At 46.4% G+C, this 21,448-nt stretch overlaps 1 protein-coding gene across 2 annotated transcripts; it reads right to left on the reverse strand.

Annotated features, from left to right (window-relative positions):
* Positions 1–1,504: 1,504 nt before the first annotated feature.
* Positions 1,505–19,255, reverse strand: PRPH (peripherin). Of its 2 annotated transcripts, XM_088138228.1 has the most exons (9): positions 18,605–19,255; positions 15,994–16,054; positions 15,465–15,560; positions 14,493–14,657; positions 11,813–11,938; positions 10,789–11,009; positions 9,815–9,864; positions 9,198–9,277; positions 1,505–8,925 (listed from the first exon to the last, which is right to left on the reverse strand). In XM_088138228.1, the coding sequence occupies exons 1-9, from the start codon at positions 19,168–19,170 to the stop codon at positions 8,878–8,880; spliced, it is 1,413 nt and encodes a 470-aa protein (XP_087994354.1). In that variant the 5' UTR covers positions 19,171–19,255; the 3' UTR covers positions 1,505–8,877. The 2 variants fall into 2 exon arrangements, with proteins under 2 accessions (XP_087994354.1, XP_007426284.1); XM_007426222.4 differs by lacking the exon at positions 9,198–9,277.
* Positions 19,256–21,448: the final 2,193 nt, after the last annotated feature.

Genomic DNA, 21,448 nt, shown 5'->3' on the forward strand with positions numbered 1-21,448 from the left:
TGGCCTGCCAGGAGGCGAGGCTAGAACGCTGAGAAGAGTTCTGGGGCGGGCGAGGACAGGAAGGGAGGTGCTCGGCGTTCGTTGAGCGGCTAGCATTAAGCCACGGGAAAGGGGGCGGGGCAACGCTCGCGAGGAGCAGAGCTGGTTGGCTTCGTGCTGGGGGCTGCCGGGCTGCCGGTCGCTGACCGTAAGGCTCGCTTGGTGGTGACATTTTATTTTCTCCGAGTCACTCTTGACTCCTGGCAACTGTCTGGGCCAGTCCCTGCAGTTTTCTTGGCAAAATGTCGGGAGCAGTTTGCCATTGCCCCTTCCCCGGGCTGAGGGAGAGGGACTGGCCCAAGGTCCCCCAGCTGGCTGTGTGCCGAATGAGGGACTAGAACTCACTGTCTCTCGGTTTCTGGCCTGATGCCTTAACCACTAAACCGGGCCTTTTTCTTTTCTTTTTTTGTGGTGATATGGAACCTAGCAAGTATTAGCCAGTGCTTGTGTGAACCTAGCCAGTTTTGGTGTGTTCAGTAAACCATCATTAAGCGACCCTTGGTTTAGCATTTTGTGTGAACCTACTTTTTTCTGAGGGTGTACAGATTTGCTTTTCCTTCAGCTGTGCATTATTGTAAATACCAGGACTTCTAAGAGGTTACAGCTGAGGCCTAACTCATGCTAATGATCGCTTTTCAGTAGGTTTTAGTTGCTTACCAAGCGTGTGTGTTTGTTTGCCAAGCAAAAGCAGTACTGTAATGACCTGTAATCCAGCAGCTGGACCATTGAGCCCAACCCTTGCTTCATGCAAAAAGGTAAAAATGGCCATCACATTTTTTTTCAAGTGGTCTTCAATTTCCCTGCAGACTTTGAATCAGATGCATATTGATGAGGTTTTTTCCAGTTCCCCATTAGATGGGGATGAAATTCCTGTATCTTGTCTAAAGCACAGGATAAAGCCAAAGCTTTTATCTTTCCTGTTTTTTTCATAATTCACATATGATTTTTAACTGTTACACTTTTGATGTTTTTGGACCTTTATAAGCCACACTGAACTTTTGCTAACCAGGGTTTACAGAAAATAGTTTAGCCAGGATTTAAACATGGAGTTAAACCATGCTTATTGGACTCACTGGTTTGGAGCAACATGTGCTGCAAAGCTGGTAGCTGCAACTATATGGTGAACTTTTGAACTGAAACTGGCAGTTCTTCCAAGTTCGTGTATTATGTCAAGCCATGGTTTTAAAATTATGGTTTATTAACTAAACTGCAGTTCACATATGCAACCATTACAAGCTAAGGCTTAGTATAGTGTATGAATCCAGTCACAGAAAAAATTTTAAATGCAGAACTGGCAAAGAAAATCAATGTGTTGCTTGACAAATCTTAAGAGCAAAGCTAGTATAGTTTTCAGCAGCTTCATGTAGCTGTAACAAAACAGTGCATGGAGCTTGGAGTTCTGTGTGGAAGATCCTGTTGACACTCAAAACATCCCCCCAAAAGAGAACAAAGCAAGACAGACTCTTCACATTAAGTTTATTGGCTGGTTGAAAGCATATGTGGCCTATTCCACACACTGACCGTGGGCATTAGATAACTGACATTATTCAGGGGAGTTCAGGAAGCACCAGGAACAAAATGACTGCCACCACTCCCAGTCTCCATGTATCCTGCTTCTTCACAGGAGTATGCACTGTAATAGGTTGCATTGTTACCTGGGCGTGCTACATCATCTTTCCCCAAGCTAGATATTTAATGAAGCAAGCTAAATTGCAAGGAAAGGTATTCTGGAGAGCCAGTTTATGTGGATATCCGAGGGCAGGAATTGGGGTGGCCAGGATTAGATTAGCATAGCATAGCATAGCATAGCATAGCAGGAGAGATGCAGAGATCCATTGGCATGGGAAGAGTTAGCACCAGGAATCTCTACCAGCTCTAACAAGGAACATGGAAATTGACAACTATCAAAAGCAGGAAATCAGTACCAAAGCCCATAAAGTGTAAGCCCTGGTGGTCATTTTTTTCAAAACCTATCATTCCTTTTTGGATAAAGGGAAGAAGGTGCAAGGTATCAGAAATCCAATACTGGGGCTCCGTAATGTGCCAGAGCCATTTATAAGAAACTGATCACAGGAGATACTATTTAGGCCCCACAACCCTGTACAGAAATGAGTATTGTATGCTGATCTCTGCAAGGGAATGCCGGCTGGGAGGCCAGGAAGTAAAGCTGTGTAAAACATGGCAAGATCAAAGGAAATTGCTCCAACCTTGTTGGAGCTGTTCCGATGCTGTTCCCACCTTACCAGAAATCTCAAGTTTGGTATGTATCCTGAGTTGACAGAACAGCTACTTTCAAGCTTAGTGCTTTAAACTGGGAAGATTTACACATCTATGCTTCTCTGCAAGAAAACAATGCAGTTATTTGCATTGCAATGCAGAACTTTTTTTAACCACCCCACTTACTATCAAATTATGCTTTATTTTCATAGTTAATTTGCAGGATTGGTCTGGCTAGGAAAGGGGGAAAATGCTGTGGTCATTCATGGGGAAGATTCTTGTATTTACAGTGAAGGCCAACTTCAATAATGGTCTAAAATTGAATATCCACTTTCTTGTAGGTAGTACATAACAAAGTTGTTTCTCTCAAGTTACATGCTCACAAAAAATAAATGCTGAACCATGCTGTGAAAAGCAAAAATTGGAAGGATCAAATACAAGTGAGGTTCTGCCTGGACACAGCCTGATGAACCAGACTTGTGGGAAGGTTCATTAGATAGCATGATACTGTGTACTTCCCGCATCAATTTGTTCCTTTCCTGTTCTGATTTACTGTAGCTACTGAGACTTTAAAATTGCCCCTCAACAGGGGAGGGGAGGGGAGGTGTAGGTAAAAAGATAAAATATCCAGACGGGCAGTGTCCTAATTTCCTGCAGCATCATTAAGTTGGGTTTGCCAATTAGCAACTCTGTGCTTTAACCAGTCAGCTAGAAATTGCAGGTCCTGCAAGGGTGCAGCAAGTACCATATTCAGAGCACGCTGCTGCTGCACTTGTTGCAAAATGGGATTAGGGAAATACGTAATCTTGAAAGTCTCCTTGTATCCTTACAAATAAACTTGAATAGTACTGTACTGGGGTGTCAGTTCAAGTTCTGATTTTAACAAGTTCTGAAAGAAAAACTACAAAGGCGGCAGAGAGAGAAAAGATTACAAAGGATCTTGAGGACTGGAAAAGAAGCCCTTGGAATAAAATTAAGTCAGGAAAAGTGATCTCAATAACACTGAGGTTCTCTATTATTGGGCAAATATTCTGAAGGCTTGTGAGCTTCTGTAAATAAATAATAAAAAAGCTACATACATTATTGCCTGTAGCCCAAAAGAAAACAAGTGAGAAGGAGCAAGGAGTATGTAAGTACATATAATTCTGTCATACTAATAATATAGATGTTTAAGAGGACTAGACAAGATCTCAGATGATACAAAAGACAGGGCAGGACAGCCATGAAGTGAAATGATTTAAAACATTATCACAATATCCTAAAACTTCAGGAAAGTTAAATAATGTCATTGTGCTATAAAAAGTTCTCAAAGCAATATTTAAAAAATCAATTGTTTAATGAGATAGTAATAGAGGTATAAAAATTGGTATTATTGGCCTGAGGATAAAAGCTATGATCTTATTTCTGTATCTACAGTTTTCTGTGCTCAATTGGACTTTCTTTTCAGTAATATATATATATTTAGCTCCCAGCTGTTGCTACTTTGCTTCCCCTTTCAATTGTCAATAACCTATTTCAAGATTTTGCAATTAAATTAAGGTTGTCTGATACGATTGGCTGCTTTTAGGACATAACTGTTACCTGTTAAGCTTCCTGCAGCTTAATTTTTGCATATTAAGCAATAGTAAGAAGCTTGTACTGAAGATCAATAGAAGTTAGCAACCATAAGTGGTATTGATCCCAAATGGAGATTGATTCTGTAAATTCATTCTAAGTCAGCAGCAGATATTTCTCGGAAATCAAGATGTCAGCTTTCCAAGTAGCTGCCCTGCATCCTTCAGTATTGCTCATGCATGGACTATCATGGGAATAATGCAGATAAAAGCTGAGGAAATACCCCTACTCAAGAATTAGGTGAAGGTGCAGCTATCACCACCCTTGGGATACCTTGGTCATGGAGAAATTAATAGGAAAGCTATAGTCTTAAATGCATTAATGAACATTAATGTCACTCATAGGTTATATGACCACGTGACAGGTTAAGGAACCTCAGTTGAAAGGTACAAGCATCTCTTTTTGTTCAGATGAGCTTCTATGCTCAAGCTCACAGAAGAAGCTAAGTGGAAATGGATTTCCTCCAATGTCTCTTCTAGGCCACTTTATGCTACTAATGTCACCACTTAAGTCCTAGGTACTTGGTCTGCTACACGGCACTTTTTCTAACAGGCCCCAAGTCCTTTGGGGAATCTTCATCTTTTATATGAATTATTCTAAGCATTACTGTGTGGATTCTAAAGTATGATTTATGAGATGGGGAGGCATCAATTATGGGTGTTCCCATATTGTATTTGAAAACCTTATTCATACCGAATTGACTTCCATATAACAAAATGTATTCTGCTTTCATTATACGCATAACTACTGAGAATTCACCCATGGGCTCAAGAGGTTAGTAAATAAGAGAGCCAGCCCAAGTGTTCTCATGATGTCTGTTCTTTTGCTTGCTCCATTCCTTAGAGGGAAAAGTCCCAGTTGCTGTAGCATCTTTTAAGAAACCAGTATACTCCTGAAGAGTAATGTGTGAGGAAACCTTGCAACCCCAAATGGATATCAAGAAACCAAAGGAATCAGTGAAACAAAGGAACAAGACAAATAACAGGGAGAGGGTGACAAACTGATCTAGTGTACCACCCATCTTTTGGCTCTGGTCATAAAGGAAAATAGAGGAGGGGGTGTGGGTTGGGATCTGGTCTTAAGTAATCTGGAATGACTGGTTAGAAAATTGACATGCAAACTGGCACCTGCAACCAGGGGTGTTTCTGACCACAGTAAAGAGCTACATGTAGACCAAGGCACATGGAAACTCCAGGACCACAAGCAAACACGGCAGATAGAAGTGGAAAACAGCTTAAAAACTGATGTGCAATTCCTCTGCATTTCAAATCTGTTTTGACCCAGATAAGTTATAGAGCATTTTATCAGAAGTGGGCAACCCTTTGGCCACCAAGGGGCAGCACCCAATACTCTTTTGCATCACATGGGAAGATGAGGAGGGGGGTCCTTTTTTTCCTCCAATATGCCTATTTTGATCGTTTCCCTGGTCTTTTCATATCCAGATGGTGGGAAACTGGGCTGTCCACTGCTAGCAATGATGGTCAGAAATTGCTTCTGTGTGGCTGAGGTTACCTAGCCTCTACTAAGCAATTAAAGCAGATGTTAAAGAAACTTCTGTTAGACCTAGATTCCAAGAATTTCTGTAGCTCTAGCATTAATGGTTTTCAAGGAAAAACATAACATCCCTACTGGAGCATTAATCAGGAGTGAGAAATCAAGAGTTAATATGGGTGATGGACTGGGGGGGAAAATCACACAAGAAAGCATAATCACAGAGGCTACTTCAGCTGCTAATTCACTAAGAAAGTCATCCAAGTTAACAGGTTCTCTGTCTCAGAAATCCCCATCCCCAAAGGCATGTTTTACCACTCCATCCTATGGTCCATGTGTAGGTTATAAACAGCTCAAGTACCATTTTTATGACATTCAGGGTCCCCCTAGTGTTGCACCATATGATTTGGTAGCAATTCAAACCAAGCAAAGATAGCACATTGAGCCAAAATAATGCCTTCAAAAAATTAGCTTAATCTATTCTATAATTGCCCTGCATTCCCTGTCTCCTAAAATAAAAATAAGCATCAGCCTCAGCCATTAAAAATTTGGCTGGTCTTGGTCTAACAGAACTGGAGGGATAAACCCAACAGCTGAGGAGAGGCGTCTCCCTGAAGCTTCCTTCTTTCTGGGATGAATCGGGAGAAATGGGAAAACAAAACTTCTTGCCTATCAAGATGACTGCTGGGTTTAGGGTAGAAAACCTCTATTGTAGCTTTCCTCCTTCCATAAGATACAGAATGTACAGGAATATGAAGATAACCTTGAAGAAGAAATGCAGGAATTAAGTAAACATCAACTTAGCCCTGGGAAAGATGAGATAAAGAAAAAAAAACCTCAAGATAATCCCACGTAGATTCTCTTTGGTATAAGAGGAGCAGAGGAAAATTCCATCTTTCAAGATTTTGTTAATATAGCTTATAACAGTAGAGTTCCTGTAGTCTTGGTGGTATCTGATTCCTGACCTGACCTACCTTGAAGGGCAGATAAGAATGGAGTTAATAACAGAAATGCAGTGGTTGCCAAACTCTTAAGGAGTTAAGTGAAGGTATCTGAAAAGAAATGGAATATCAAGGGCAGGATGAGAGGAAAGAAAAGACAAGCCCTTGGATAGTTCGAAAGTTGAAAAGAAAAGACAATATGTAAAAGAAGACATCAGTCTGAGACAAGAAAGCTGGATCTGATTAAAAATGGACAGGCAAGAAGAGGTTGGTGCTACCTCTTATGAGAAGCCACAGATCCCATGAAGGAAAGACAGGCAGCATTTTGAGGGCCATAGTAGACAAGGATATGACATGATGACAACATGGTGAGAAGGTAGGGTAGGGCTAAGCTGTTTAAAGTGTCGTGCCATTTTCTATTTTACTCTCTTAAATAAGCTAAGCCTATCTGAAGGATAAACACCCTCTTTTTATTTGGGATTATATTTTAAAAAATCATATGAAAGGCACGCCATTCTGATTTTGGCAATTTGCCACCAAATTGGGATTGCATTCACACCATCGCTGGGGTTCTCAAGACTACAGACAAGGGGTTCAGGAACTGCATGGGGATCTTGGTGACCACTTCTGCTAGACAGGAGCCTTGGATGCCTTTCGCACATGAGAGAATCACTGCTTATTAAGGCCATGAATCAGCACCTCTGGAAGAATGCATTTTTGCTTTTTTATTCTGCAGTTCGTTTGACCCTGTGAATTTAGACTCTGAAAAAGGCAATTGCTAAGTATTTCCCAGTACTCTAGAAACTGCTCATCTGCTTTCCTCACCCGCACAACACTTAATCACGTGCAGTGCAGATGAAGGGGAATTCCATGGTAGCCTCGACCTGTTCTGGTCCTTTCTACCAGAAAAGGTGGCAGAGCAGAAGAAAGTTGCTTGTCAGACAGTAAGAGGAGGATTAAGGAGCTGGAACCTGGATAGACTCTCTTCCCCATAACTCACAATTTCTTAGGTTGGAGAGAGAGTGCAGAGCATATGAATTGCTCGGAAGAAAAGCTCTTTCTCAGCTGTGAAAGTCAGGTATGGAGTGTTGATCCGTCAAAAGAGCCCTTGCTTTCCAGATGGAGGCTTCCAGCCCTGACACTTCCAGGTGTAAGGCAGCTTTCTAGGTTCACTTACGTCTTAGCAGGCAAAGCTGACATCACTTGTAAGAGTGCAGTAAAAATCGTATTTGAATGGAAGTTGAACATTAAGAAAGACTTGAGGCTTCTGAGTAAACACCTACTGGATCAGATTCTTCAGATTACCACTAGCACCCTTCAGTATTAGGAATTAATGCATTAATGGCCAGAGGGCTTTTTTTTCCTTCTAGACTTTTTTTAAGATTCCCTTACAAAATTTGCTTTAAAAAATAAAAGGCAACGAATCATCTGTTTTATATGCATTCATTTTGGAGGACATTTGAGAAGATCTGCAGTAGTTTTTTTTCCACTTGTACTCTCTAGATGCATTTAACTAACTCTCATAACCCCAGCCAGCATCATGCTGGTTAGGAATTTTGAGAATTGGAGTCTAACACATCTGGAGAACACCAGATTGGGGCATGACAACTGAGGGAATTAACACCATTTAGCATTTAATGTTCAAAATGCTTCAGTTACGTTACCTTGTCATCCTTAAAAGAGCCCTATATGGTTGGCCAGTCCTATTCTCCCTCTCAGTGCAGGTGATATGAAGCTAACCATGCACCTTCCCAAAGTAGGTCCACAGAAGTGAGAGCTGATTGTAAGGCCAAACCAGTAATCTTGATAAAGCAAGTTCCCATCGATTCTCTTGAGAATCTCTGTAAACTATGAGGGGTGTCTGTGGCCAGCACATAGAACTGGTTTTAGATTCAACAGGAGCAGCCAACCAAGGCTGTGAGCAAGCTCCTGGCCTTCTTTGGTGCTTCCAAGTTGGTGTGCTTAGTCGGCCTTGCAAGATGTCAAAGCTTGTCAACCTGCAGTCATCAAAGCGTTTGGCAGTGGTAGGGAACCTGGGACCTTCCAGCAGCTGCTGAACTACAACTCCTAGCAGCACTTTGTATGACCTGGGAGGCTGGGAGTTTTAATTCTGCAACAGCTGGAAGGCCACGGCCTTCAGATTCAATCTAAACACACCTGGCAAGTTGGTTCCTAGGGTGGGCTGGCTTTGTGAGTGGTGCTTTACAGGAAGGCAGCTTGGTTTTTGGGAGGAGGAGACTGGTTGAAGTGGGGGAGATGAGGAAGCGCATGATAAGAAGAGGTAGGAGGCAGTGGAAGAAGAGAGCAGGGTGAAGCCATCCCCGCTCCCAAGACCATGGGTGGTTATTGCTGGGACTACCACCAGGCTGTGAAAAGGATACGGTCCAAAGGGCAGGGAGGGCTGGCTCAGGAAGCCCGGGACAGTGTGGGAAGGCTGCCAGTGGTAAGAGGTATCATCAACATCACCATCATAAATAAGGCCAGTGTGGCTTAGTGAGGGAAGGGGGGATCTTGCAAAGAGGTGAGCTTAGTGCCTCTCTCGGTGGCCCGGGAGAGCCTGTTGGGGTGACCAGCCTCACTTCTCTATCTCGGCTCTCTGCTCCTTCCTTGACTCAGTCACCACCTGCGGGTAGAGAAAAGGTCAGGCCATAAGATCAGTACAGGCAATGCTTTCCTTTGGCCTTCCCCAACCTGGTGCCCTTCAGGAAGTTGGGACTGCTATTCCCAGCTTGTTTTGGTTGACTGAAACAATAGCAGAACCCTAATTAGGCAAACCTCTGGAGTTCTTTGCTGTGCCCTAGGCTGAGGTCCAATTCCCACAACTTAAAAATCACACCTCCTCCCCAAGTTCCTCTTTCACACATATTCCCAGTTTGGAACAGGTAATTCACTTGCCTCTCCGTCCTGAGTCTCTATGGTTTTGATCAGCACAGTCTTCCGGGTGTGGCTCTCTACACTTGGCTCCGGCTCTGAAACTAACGGGGAGGGAGGTGTGGGGGAGAGGAGGCTCAGCATTCAAGGACCCTCGCTCTTCCCCCTGCCCCCCAGGGTCACGCAGGGGACTCAGGACTGCAACTCCCAAGTGCCCAGCCAGCTCAGCCATCTTCCTTCACTCATACCCCTGTGATAAAAGACCCCTGGCTATGAGCTGGGAGAAATTAGAAAGAACGGAAAGTGGAGGGGGAAAAAGGGGGCCTTTGGGCTTGTTCCCAAGAGAAAGCAACTGAGGCTAAGGCCAGATTGCCTGCACAACTTGAGATAAGGGGGAACCTCCAGAACCAAGCCTGTTCCCATCAAACTAAAATGCTCCCCTCAAGTCACTGCTTGGTAGAAACAAAGGGTGGGCAGAAAATGGGCAAACAGAGATGCTTGGGTCCAGCTAGAATATTGCTGACTTCTATGTCAGCGCTATCATCAGATCTCTGTGACTACTCTTTCAGAAACCCTAACCCTTGTGAAACAACACAAAACACACGGGAGGCATTTAGGACTCATCCCGGCCATTGGCTCACCTGTGGTTCTGATGCTGAGAGACGCCATGGATTGGACAGGCACAGCAATCCTGCAGGGAATATACAGGCCAGAGAGCATTATAGGACATGGCAACAACCTAATCTCAAACTTTTCCTTTAAAAGGGCTTTACCTCATCCCTCTTAAAAAAGAAGGCCGCCTCCCTCCCCACACACTCCTGTAAAAGATTGTATAAAACCAGGTAAAAATAAGGACTACCTTTCCCAGTGCAGAAGTACCCCATCCATGCCCACCCATCCTATTGTCTGAAATATAAGAAACAGATGACAGGACACCCCGCAAAGCAAGGTTGGCCTATATTATCCCCGAGACATTCCTAGGAAAAGAATATATGCATTTGGTGGTAATGTGCCCCACCTATGAAAATGCTGAAAGGAGATGGAGGGGAGGGCAGTGAAGCAGGATTGGTGGAAACTGAGGGCAATGCCCACCTATCAGGGGGGTAAGAGAAGAAAGGACTGGACACTTTAAGGAGCAGGATGCATTTGTGTGAATTAAAGTTTCAGAGAAAGAAAATGGGTTGGGTGAGGACAGGGAAACTTTGGGATGATCAGCTTTCTGCAACCTAGTGCCCTCCAGGTACATTAGAACTGCTGCCCACAGAGTTCGTAGCCTCTGTCTATGCTAGCTAGGAACTCTTAAAATTGCAGTCCCAAGGCTTTTAGAGGGTACCATGTTGGGGAAGGCTAGATGGAAGATCTTGCAAGAGAAAGCACTCACTAAAATGGGTGTTGTGTTTCAGCAGAAAATGGTTGATTCTTCATGCCTGCTTTATGCTCCATTTCTAGGGCAAGTCCTTGTCTTCCAAAAGCCAGTTTACATTTTATGAAAAGAGGGTTTTGTGGCTGGCCATGCTGCCTGCAGTAGCCACTCATGGGTGGCACCCATGACATTCAAAATGTGCCCATGAACCCAAAAGATGAGCAGGGCAGGACCTGACCACCAGTGACCTACCTACTCTCCTCTCCTTCCAACAGCTTGCGATAGGTGGCAATCTCAATGTCAAGAGCCATCTTGACATTCAGCAGGTCTTGGTACTCCCGTAGATGCCGAGCCATCTCTTCCTTCATGTGCTGGATCTCCTGCTCCAGCCGTGCCACTGTCTCTTGGTAGGAGCCTACCTCAGCCCCATATTGGTCCTCCAGATCTCGCATCTGTCTCAGCAAGGCTTCATTCTAGAAAGGTGAAGAGGAAGCAGCACTAAGACAGAAATCCATGATGCTAGATGCTCAAACCATTGACTCCAAAATCTCACTAATTCACAGGCAATGAAGGTAAGACTGTGGGTGCAGAATTAACTTCTGGTTCCAACAGACTTTAAAAACAGATGAGTCCAGATAGCTTGAAAGCACTGAAGGTGACTTCCCCTCTTCATTTTATTGTATTTATCACATTTACAGTCTGGCTTTCCACCATAAATGGTGCTCAAGGCTACCAACAACCAAATACAAAATGTTGATTAAAATACATCAACTGAATTAAAAAATGAATAGCAGCTACTTAGCAAAACCTGTTTCAGCTACCGACAAATCAGCCTAAGGTCCCAAAACGTGCCTGAACAAGAAGGTCTTTGCCACCACCAGCAAGACGCAGAAGATGGAGCCGGTTTGGTGGTTCTAGAGCCTGAGAGGAGCTATCACCAAGAAGGCCCTTTTTGTATTCCTGCCAAACATGCTCCAGTGAGGCTGAAGCAGAGACAAGGCCCTTTCCACCTAAAGATCTTAAAACCCAGGCAGGCTCATGTGAAGGGAGGTGGCTTTTTAAAAATCATGATCCTAAGTCATGCAGGGCTTTTGTGGGTCATAACCACCATTTGGAAACAGCTCAGTAGCCAATGAAGTTGTCATAATGAAGAAGCCACAGGATCGCTGTAACCAATCTCTCCTCTGGGGTTTCTCCATGCAGAGCAGAGGGCCCAGTGAAACTAAGCTGCTACTTCACTGTCCTGGGCTGAGAGCAGGATGGGTGTTTTACTCACTGTTCCTTTGAGTCCATCCACCTCACAGGTCAGGGTCTGGATCTGACGGCGAGATTCATTCATCTCCTGTTTGGCCTGGCGAAGCGCCTCATGATTCCGATTGGCTGCATCTGACAGGTCAGCAAACTGCAAAGAATTTGGGGACATCAAGAGAGGCAAGAACCCCCAAAACAACAACTAACCAGCCCCTACCCAAACTCATTCACAATGAACTAGCTACAAGAGAATTGATAACATGAGCACAAGATCCACCTATGGACCTCTTCTCCTCTGTGGAAATCTCACAGAACAGCCAGGGGCCACAGCACTGGGTCGGTCCTCTATAATATCCTTTTGCAGTGCACTATCAGCCTGACGTGTGGCTTTCCCGCTCCTGTTCTTGCTCCTGTTTTGACCTACGCCACAATCTGCAAACTACACATTAATGGATCTGACTCATTACAAGCACCTACCAAGCCACATTATGGCTTAGAGCAGGGCATCCATCAAAACAGTGACATCAGGCTTTGCCCCACACGTCAAGGGCACACTTCAGAAATAGGTGGAGTCACCTTTATCCTGGATGGGTTATTATTCTGTTGTATCAATAGGTTTTATGGTAGTAAGAAAATCCCCCTTCCACTAAGCAGCGATTTTCTTGACCCATCAGAAGAGGCAGCGTTTTCAGTGTTAGGGCTCCCTCTACTGGTGAAGAAAAGCCCTGCAGCATTTAAAAAAAAAAGATGGAAGAGCAACTGGAAAAAGAAGCCACAGAGGAGGTGTGGCCTAGAGCCCTCTTTTTTACATTTTTAGCCTTCGAGGATGTTCAAGGGCTAACATGCTTGCAGAGGCTTGAAGGTACCCATTTTGCCCCAAAACAAAAAATGTGGCCGCTAATAATATCCTGGGAAAAAGGGGAAGAGATAAGGGCACCCATTTTGTCTCTTAAAAATGCAAAATGCTTTAAACCAGTGTTTCTCAACCTTGGCAACTTTAAGATGTGTGGACTTCAACTCCCAGAATTCCCCAGCCAGCAAACCATGACCTAGTATAATGTGTAAATCTGGTTGCTATATGCTGATGCAGGAAATAAAGCCACCTCTTCACATTAAAAAAAATGAAAAATAGCTTCTGGAGATACAGTTGTGTGTCAAAGAGCAGGAGGATTAACTCTGAACTCTTGTTTTGCTACCCACTGTTCATATTAGTCAGGATACCCCTTTGCTCATTCCACCATCGAGGAATTTAAGCAGCAGATGGATTTTCCAAGCAGAAAATGTTTTATGAGGAAAGGGCTACGCTTTCGTCTCTCCAAGTGCTTTCTTGCTCAGAAACTACCAGCTTCCATATTAGCTATTATTCTGTAAAAAAAAAAAAAAAAATCTCTTGGCCTTTGGGCTTTGCATGTAACAGAAATTTGAACCCTTCAGGCCACCAGCTGAATGCAGAGAACACATCTGTAGATGTCCTTCAAAACTGCATTTGTCCTGCACCCTTGACCACTACCTTGGCAGTGGTTCCCTGCACCTTCCCCACACAATGCTTATTTCTGGTGAGGGGGCTGACTCAGCAAGAAAGCAGGTATGCCAGTCAACAGATAGGGCAGAATGCTGCAGGGGACAAGGGTGATACTATTCAGAACATCAAAACCTACAGCCTCGCAAAGGCAGGGGCTTGTGCTAAGGAACCCCCTTGAAGCCAAGGAAATTACCTTGTGGTGGGTGCACAAGCCTAACAATGCCTGGCTTAGGACTGCTTCCCTTCCTCCTTTCCTGCCTGATCCACTCCACCTTTTCCTTCGATTTCCTACCTGTCCAGCCCTCCAAGATAAGAATTCTCACCTGCAGGACCTGCAGCTCCAAAGTTGGTGAGTGATGTTCCTCCTCTTCTGGAGAATAAGGGGAGGGAAAGAGAGGGCTTTCTCTTTCTAATGCCCCATCTGAAGCCCAAATGCTCCTCATCTACCTTTTCTGCAGAAATGATTGCTGGGGAGACCTTCCTCCTTGGCAGATTACCTTGCCTTCAACCAATGGGGGCCTGGGTTCAACAGTCACCATTTTTTACTTAGCTGAGAAGGTCAGTCAAAACTGCTCAGTGTGTGCATACAGGTTCACTGAGCTGCCTAATTTGTCTGCCTGGCCTAGTATGAGCTATTCTGACTGGCAGCAGCTCCCCAGACTCTCAAGCTGGTTGTCTTTCCAATTATCTAATTCTCTTTTCCAACTGGGGACGCCAGGGATCAAAACTGAGACCTGCTGTATTGCAAACGTGGTGCTTTACCACTCGGCAGTGGCCCTTTCCTTCACATTTCCACCAGTTACTTTTCAGCCTGTTGTATCTTTCATGCACTCTTCCTCCAAGGAGTTCAGGCAGCATCTATTAATATTTGTCAGCCCCTCTAGGCAGACCAGATTAGGAAATCAGCTCCGCAGAAAGCCTAAAACTACTTTTACCGAGTTTCTTACAAGTCTGATTGTGCCGCACCTCCTCCTCCTCCTTACACTCTGCCCGAGCCACTTCCAAATATTATTCCATTGCCCTGGACCTAAAAAATGTTTCAGTCTCTTTTGCCCAGCTCACGCATCTAGCGTATTCCCATCAAGGTCACCTTCCCTGCTCTCTATAACGTTTCACAAAGGCGTCCTGTTAATAGCCCTGTACCCCACCTTCTCTCCCTTCGTATCGCACCCAGTTTAGGCACCTTGGATTTATACCACTCTTCAGCCTCCTGCAGGTTCTTGACAGCGATGCTTTCGTACTGGGTGCGGATCTCCCGCAGGGCAGCTGTCAGATCTGGCTTAGCCTGCTCCACCTCCACTTGCACTTGCTGCTGGCTGTGCAAGCTCACCTGCATGTCGTTCAGCTCCTGCATGCATCAGACACGCAAAGGAAGGCCCATCACAAATGCAGCCGTGCTCGGCAAACAGGTCGACGAGATTAGATGTAATCATTCACGTGGCAGAGTGCATAGCACAGAGAAGGCAATCTAGACAGAGGACTGCTCAGACATAACATCACTGCCCACATTGAACAGACGCACGCGAAAGATATATTCCCACCAGAGCATACACTGAGCATTAAAGCGCAGGAGCAACCACCTGCCCCTTGCATCAGTTCCTCAAGTGAATCTGCCCTGCAAAACTACGGTGGAGACCAGTCATTCTGCCCACACATCCAAGGGTGGGGCTGGAGATGCAGATGTTTTTCTGCTAGGCACCACTAGATGGCCCACAAGCAACACACTTGCTGCAGGGTTGCCTAAAAAAAATTGCAAATGCAAGGGCTGGGAACCTGTAGCCTTCCCAGTGCTGCTGAACTTCAACTCCCAACATCTCTAACTCTTAATCAGAATAGATAGGACTGCAATATCTGGAAGCCACAGGATTTCCCATCCCTGCTCCATTAGTCCCCCATCATCCTCCCTGAGGCATCTACCCTGCTCTTTTTTGCACAACGTATCTCCTCCCACGGCTGCTACCGTCACCTTCGGGAAGATGCCAGTCATTCAGATGGGAGAAGCACTGATGCTTCTGCTGCACAACCACAGGCTCAGGGTCTTCCTGCAGCAGCCACAAGGTGGTCCTATTTCAGAGGTCTCTGCTGGTTCAAAAAGGCTGGTCTACTGGTCAGTCAAAAGGGCATCAGTTGCATGGCAGCCCATGACTGCTCCTACCTCCTCATGCAGTTTCTTGAGGAATTCAATTTCATCCATGAGGGACTCGATCTTACGCTCCAGTTCCAGGCGCGAAAGGGTGGCATCATCCACATCCTGCCGGGGGGGGGGGGCGGGGGGAAAAACAAAGGCTGGTCAGAGCCCCAGCGAGCTGCCCACCACTCTCCACGTTAACAAGTAGAATGGACAGCAGAGAATGGGAAGAGTGGTCGGGAGGCTGATCAGCCAAGCTGGCCTGGGATTCCAGGGACAGAGCGTGCCTCGTTGGTCTAGCACAATTAGGAGCCTATGCAGCTCCCAAACAGAGATTTCGAGAACAAGGGTTGTGGCTTAAGGCCCATGAAAACAAATGTAGAAGCATGCATTCATTGACGTGTGAACGGGAAAATAAAAAAGTGTGACTGTTTGCAAATGGCAGGGTGAGTCATGAATCTGAAAGGACACATGCAGGGGCGTGCAAGGGGGTGTGAGAGCCCAGCATACTATTCCCTCCTCTAGTGCTCTCTCATCTAGAAGAGGCTTGGCTCACCTTGCGGAAGAGAACCAGGTTGTTCTCAGCATCTTCTCGCTTGTGCATTTCTTCATCCAGCCTGCAGAGGGCAGAGAGCAGCCCCAAACCAGAAATTGGGTGAATGCTACAGAATTTGTCGCCTTCATTTCACCTGTGCAGCCCACAACTCTGATCAAATTCTGCCCTAACCCACACAACTAAATGTCCCATTGACATCAGAAATAATATTCCATTTATTGTCCTTTTTACTTCTGCTTCCAGGAACCAAGCAAAATATAGTAGCTTGGCAAATGGGCTATACATGTTAAGTTTCTGGCCATATCCTTACTTGCAGACATCTATCACATCTAATTCCTAACCCATGAGTGTGATACAAAAAAAATTACATAAACTTCTCTGCAAACTAAAATGATTTTACTGTGCGGTAGGCACTGTTCAGAAAAGTAAATAAATAACAATCCTGGTCACAGATTTTCTGACTTCAGAGTAAGAAAAAGAAAGCACTGGAAATGGGAAAGGGAGTTTAAATTAAGGGAGGAGATGCAGTTGGAGGGAAGTTAAATACTTTGAAAATTGTTTTTAAAAAACATTTTCATTCCATGCTCCTTGCAGAATTAATAATCTATAGCCTATTTTTGGAAAAACAGAAGCATCTTCAAAATGTGGATATTGGATGACAACTTCTATTTTTTTATGTCCCCAGAGGACAGGTAAGATGGGGGGGGAGGGAGAAGGGGTCAGGTTGGAAAAGAGGGCGCTCCATAATATTTTGTATGTCTAAATGGGTCTAGCCTGCTGCTCTTCCAAGACTCAGCACCTGATGTTCATCTCTCCTTTCCTTCTTCCCACCTCCCCATCTGCCACAGCATGAGCTATGCCAGCTTGCAGAAGAACCAACCGCACTTCACAGTGCCCTAGGCAATTCAGTCACGCGTCTTCTCTTCCACCTGAATATAGATGAAAAATAGGCAGGCAGTTCTGCTGCAAAGAAGCAGGCTCATGGAAGGCCACTGGGGCCCCTTAGTCACTGCTTGTCCCTCGAGTTTGCAGCCTGGCTGCCATGACCCTCCCAATGTGGCATCCCCTTTGCGCTTTCCTTTGCCAACTTGCATTGCTTCCTCCGTGTCTTCTGACTGCCACCCAGAAAGAGGGTCTCTTAGTGGGGTCTTCTCTGCTACATCCCTTCACTGAGCCTCCCAAGTAGCCACTCGTTTCCTTTTCTCTGCCATATCCAGATGTCACACGAATGCCCCCAGGCCAAAGGGGGAGTTCAAGATGGGCCAGAAGGTTCAATCCTCCTCCCACTCTCCTGCCCCACCCCATATTTAGCTCATCCTCCTCTTTTCCAGATGCCTGGTTTCCTTGCCTCCTTGCCCACCCCTCTCCCCTCCCTATCACGTCATGTCTGCCAGACTCATCCCCACCACACCCTTCTCCCCACCCCACCCCGGGCTCATCTCAAGGACCGCTTTTCTGTGCACAGCAACCCGCCAGTCTAGAACCTGCATCTGGTCCCCAGGCACTTCTCTCCTGTGCACGTGTTCAAGAACTCAGCTCTGCCTGAGTTTTCTTCCACTTCACGCTCAGAGATCCTAAAACTCCTCTGTGTGGTCACAAGATCTGCCTGACAACTCTCTCTTCTCCTTCCTAAATGCAGCCATTTGAGAGAGCCAGAATTAGTCTGTTACACAGTTGCCCACAAAGAAAGTCGCCACCTATTCAGAGCAGCTTATAGGACTGCAGCCTAACTTTTTTCCTGAGACAGGAGATAAACCCAGACTCCTGATCCAGTGAGCTCCAAATCATTAGATTCCTCTATCGTCACAGAGGACAAAAGGCTCCAATGCAAAGACACCACTCTTTTGACTCTTAGGCAGTTATTCTTTCCTTCAGACTATTCCCCATTGTTTCTCAGCCTTGGCAACTTGAAGATGTGTGGACTTCAACTCCCAGAAGCATGCTGGTTGGGGAACTCTGGGAGTTGAAGTCCACACATCTTCAAGTTGCCAAGGTTGAGAAACACTGCTATACACATTTGCTTTCTACAGCATATAGGCAGTGAAGAAAAAAAAGACACATACACATTTATTTGGCTCCTAGTGATTTAATCATCATGTTACATGATGCAGAAGAGTGATATATTTTTATGGTTCACTTTTTATTTTCCTGCACGCATTCCTCAGGGCCACCTGATCTCTCCTGTAATCAATGGGGCACCCTTCTCTTTTGGAGCCTACCCATCATTGACAAGAAATCCTTCCTTTTCTCAAAGAGAGTGAGTTACCTGAGACTATTGAATTTGGGTCAAGGAAAAGCACTCTGTGTATGCTTAGGGCATTCTCTTTTAGTGCTCCAGAGACGGGACTTTAGCATTCCAGCAAGCAGCACAGATTCAGCCCAATTTAAAAAGTCAATATTCCCTCTCTGCTAGACGCCTCCTACCATTCATACGTAAGAGACCGGATTTTCTACACTTTTAACCCCTTCGCTCCATCTGCCCACCCCTCCTCTAAAACTGGACTGGGGAACCCAAAGTTCTGCCTCATTCTCTGGATCCGGGCCGGACTGTCCTTTCCGCTTCCCCACCCCATCCCCGAGTTGTCCGGGGTGCCCGCTCTTGGGAACTCACCTCTGCTTGAGGGCGGCCAAGTCCTCGGCCAAGTTGTCCCTCTCGACTTGCAAGCGGTCGCGGTCCTTGCCCAGCGCGTCTACCTGCCGGCGCAGCTCGCGCAGCTCGTCCTGGAAGAGGTCCGAGGCGCGGGTGGGCTCCTTGGAGCGGGACTGGCCCAGCTCGGCCAGCAGGGCGGCGTTTTGGGTCTCCAGGTAGCGCACTTTCTCGATGAAGCTGGCGAAGCGGTCGTTGAGTTCCTGCAGCTCCTGCTTCTCATTGCTCCGCGTGGCCAGAAACTCCTGGTTCAGGGCATCGGCCACCGAGAAGTCCAGCTTCTCGGCGCTGTAGGCGTAGCGCGGCGCCGCCGCCACCACCACCGGCGCGCTGGTGCGCAAGAACATGGCGCTGCCCCCGCCGCTCCCGCGGTAGGAGCGCAAGGGCGCTCCGGAGGAAGGCATGCTCAGCAGCCGCGTGGCGGAAGAGGCCGAGGCCATGGATGTGGAGTATGGCCTCGGCGACAGCATCGGCGACGGCCCAAAGGTGCGACGGTAGGAGGTGGCGCGGATGCTGCTGGAGTGGCTCATGGCTGCTGCGGCGCACCAGAGGGCTGCGTTGCGCTGGGCTGGGCTGGGCTGGGCTGGGCTGGGCTGCGCTGGGCTCAGGAGCAGGTCCGAGAAGTGTTTGGCGGGGAGCAAAAGGCGCTGCGTCCGGCGATGCTGCTTTATAAGCGATCTGTCGAGGACGGGGGGAGCGGCAAGCTCCTCCCCGCTCCTCCTCTCCCTCGCATGCAGCCCAGAACTCCGCACTGCAGCCCCTCGGCTGGGGAAGGGAGCCACCCAGCACCGCGCCCTGCAAAGGCTGCTCGCTCCAGCGGGAGGCCGCTCATCCGAGTGGCCTGCCCTGCCCTGCCCTGCCCTGCCTCCCACCGAGGCGACCCCGGCCCTCCATGTGGCGGGACGGCTTCTGGGGCGCGGTGCCGCCTTGTCCAAGGCGCCCTATACTAAAGTCCAGGACGGCGCTTACTTCTGAGTAAGCGTCCGCTCGGTTGCCTCTTAACACCCCCGACTCGAGGGACGGGATGTCCTCTTTTCTGGAAAAGGGAAGGGGGAGAGTTATGCAATTATTGGGCGCAGGGGGGTCTTTCCCCATCCCCGAAGGGCATCTGACATCTCTTAAAAACGGAGGTAGCGGCAAGACAGGTTCATCCACTGAATGACACCTACGTCTGGGGCAGAAGAGCAACGCAGAAATAAGATCGCATTAATGCTAACGTACCTGCACTTTAGCGGCCGGGGTGGGTGGGCGGGAGGCAGTTTCTCGTGCATCCCTGAACTGGGGGGTTACTTTAAAAAGAAAAGGCTTAGGTCATTAATCCCAGGTAATTTGTTAATCACCATTCACATCATTCATAGTAATTCTGCAGTAGAAGTTGTTTCCTTGTTGTTATGGGAATGTTCTGTTCTGGAGTGGGAAACAGTTTATTACTTTCCAGAAAAGGTAGAGTGGAGAATGAAAGGCTTGGCATGACCTAATCCTTGAGAAAGGAAAGACCCCAGGAGTCCTATCTTTCAGAATTGGTTCTATGCTGATTTATCTGTTTCACACATTTTTTTCCTGTCTGCTTGCCATCAAATAGTTTCACAGCAGCTATTTGATGGCACAAAAAACAGATTCACACTCAGTGAGGAGAGGTTCGAGAGAGAAGCACTGTCACCACCAGGTGTTCCCTCACTTTGAGAAAGCTGTTTGCACATTGGTACAAACCCTGGACATGCACTCTGTGCACCCAAAAGATGCAAGTCATGGGCAATGCAAGCCAACTGAACTTCTACAGTACACACCCACCTACCGGGCCCACAACTTACTGGCCTATGTATCAGGTCTAAAAGCTGATGGGACACTCTTCTCCACCTGGTGGCTGAGGAGAGAAATTGCAAAAATGGAGATGGTGAAAAGCAGTGTTTCTCAACCTTGGCAGCTTTCAGAGCTGAAGTCCACACCTCTGAAAGCTGCCAAAGCTGAGAAACGCTGGTTAAAAGGATGGGGATCTTGGCACATTGTCCAGACATAGATTTTTTTTCCTGTCTCTTTTTCATATATGTGTGTGTACAGATAAATAGATACGCGTGGATAGACACACCCACGCAAATGATTGCTATATATACTATTATCCCACGCTTGTGGGAGGCTGGAGGGTTTGATCAGAATTACTGGGCACAGAAGTCTTTGAATATTTGTTCATGTTTCCTTCTTCCTGGACATCCACTGCTAACTTCTTGCCAGTGGCCTTTGATGCAGGAGGTTCTCCTGGACTCCTGGCTCCTGCTGGAACAGCAGATGAAAGCCACGGTCAAGAGAGCCTTTAGGCTGGGCCTTGTAGCCAAAGCCAGGACCCGACAGGACTCTACAGACCAGACAACTTCCAGATTTATTTATTTACTTATCAGTATGCCAGCTCATAATTCTAGGCAGCTTCCAGTAAATGCCACAAAGCTTCAATAAAATACTAATAAAACCAAACTATTAAAACCAATAAATACTCTTAAGAAATACTGCTAATAAAAACTGTTGCCACAATCAGGCAAATCTGAATGCTGAAGAAGGCCTGTTTTGCCATTGTGAGAAACACCATCAGGGCAGGGACAAATTGTATCTGACTTCAGGGGACAAGCTGTTCCAGAGAGGGGGTGCTACTGCTGAGAATATTGTTCTCCAAGTCCCAGCCCCCAGTCCCAGCTCCTGGGCAAGTACCTGGAGCATCTTCTCTATACTGGATTGTGTAGGGGGCAAGATGTTAATGAAGGTAACAAGAGTCCAAGCCATAACGGCTTTGTAAGTAATTGGCAGCACTTTGAAGTGGAC

The sequence above is a fragment of the Python bivittatus genome, unplaced genomic scaffold (assembly GCF_059951505.1).
Source record: "Python bivittatus isolate LINGU-HERP-01145 unplaced genomic scaffold, Pbiv_v1 ctg000220_np1212, whole genome shotgun sequence".
NCBI lineage: Eukaryota > Metazoa > Chordata > Lepidosauria > Squamata > Pythonidae > Python > Python bivittatus.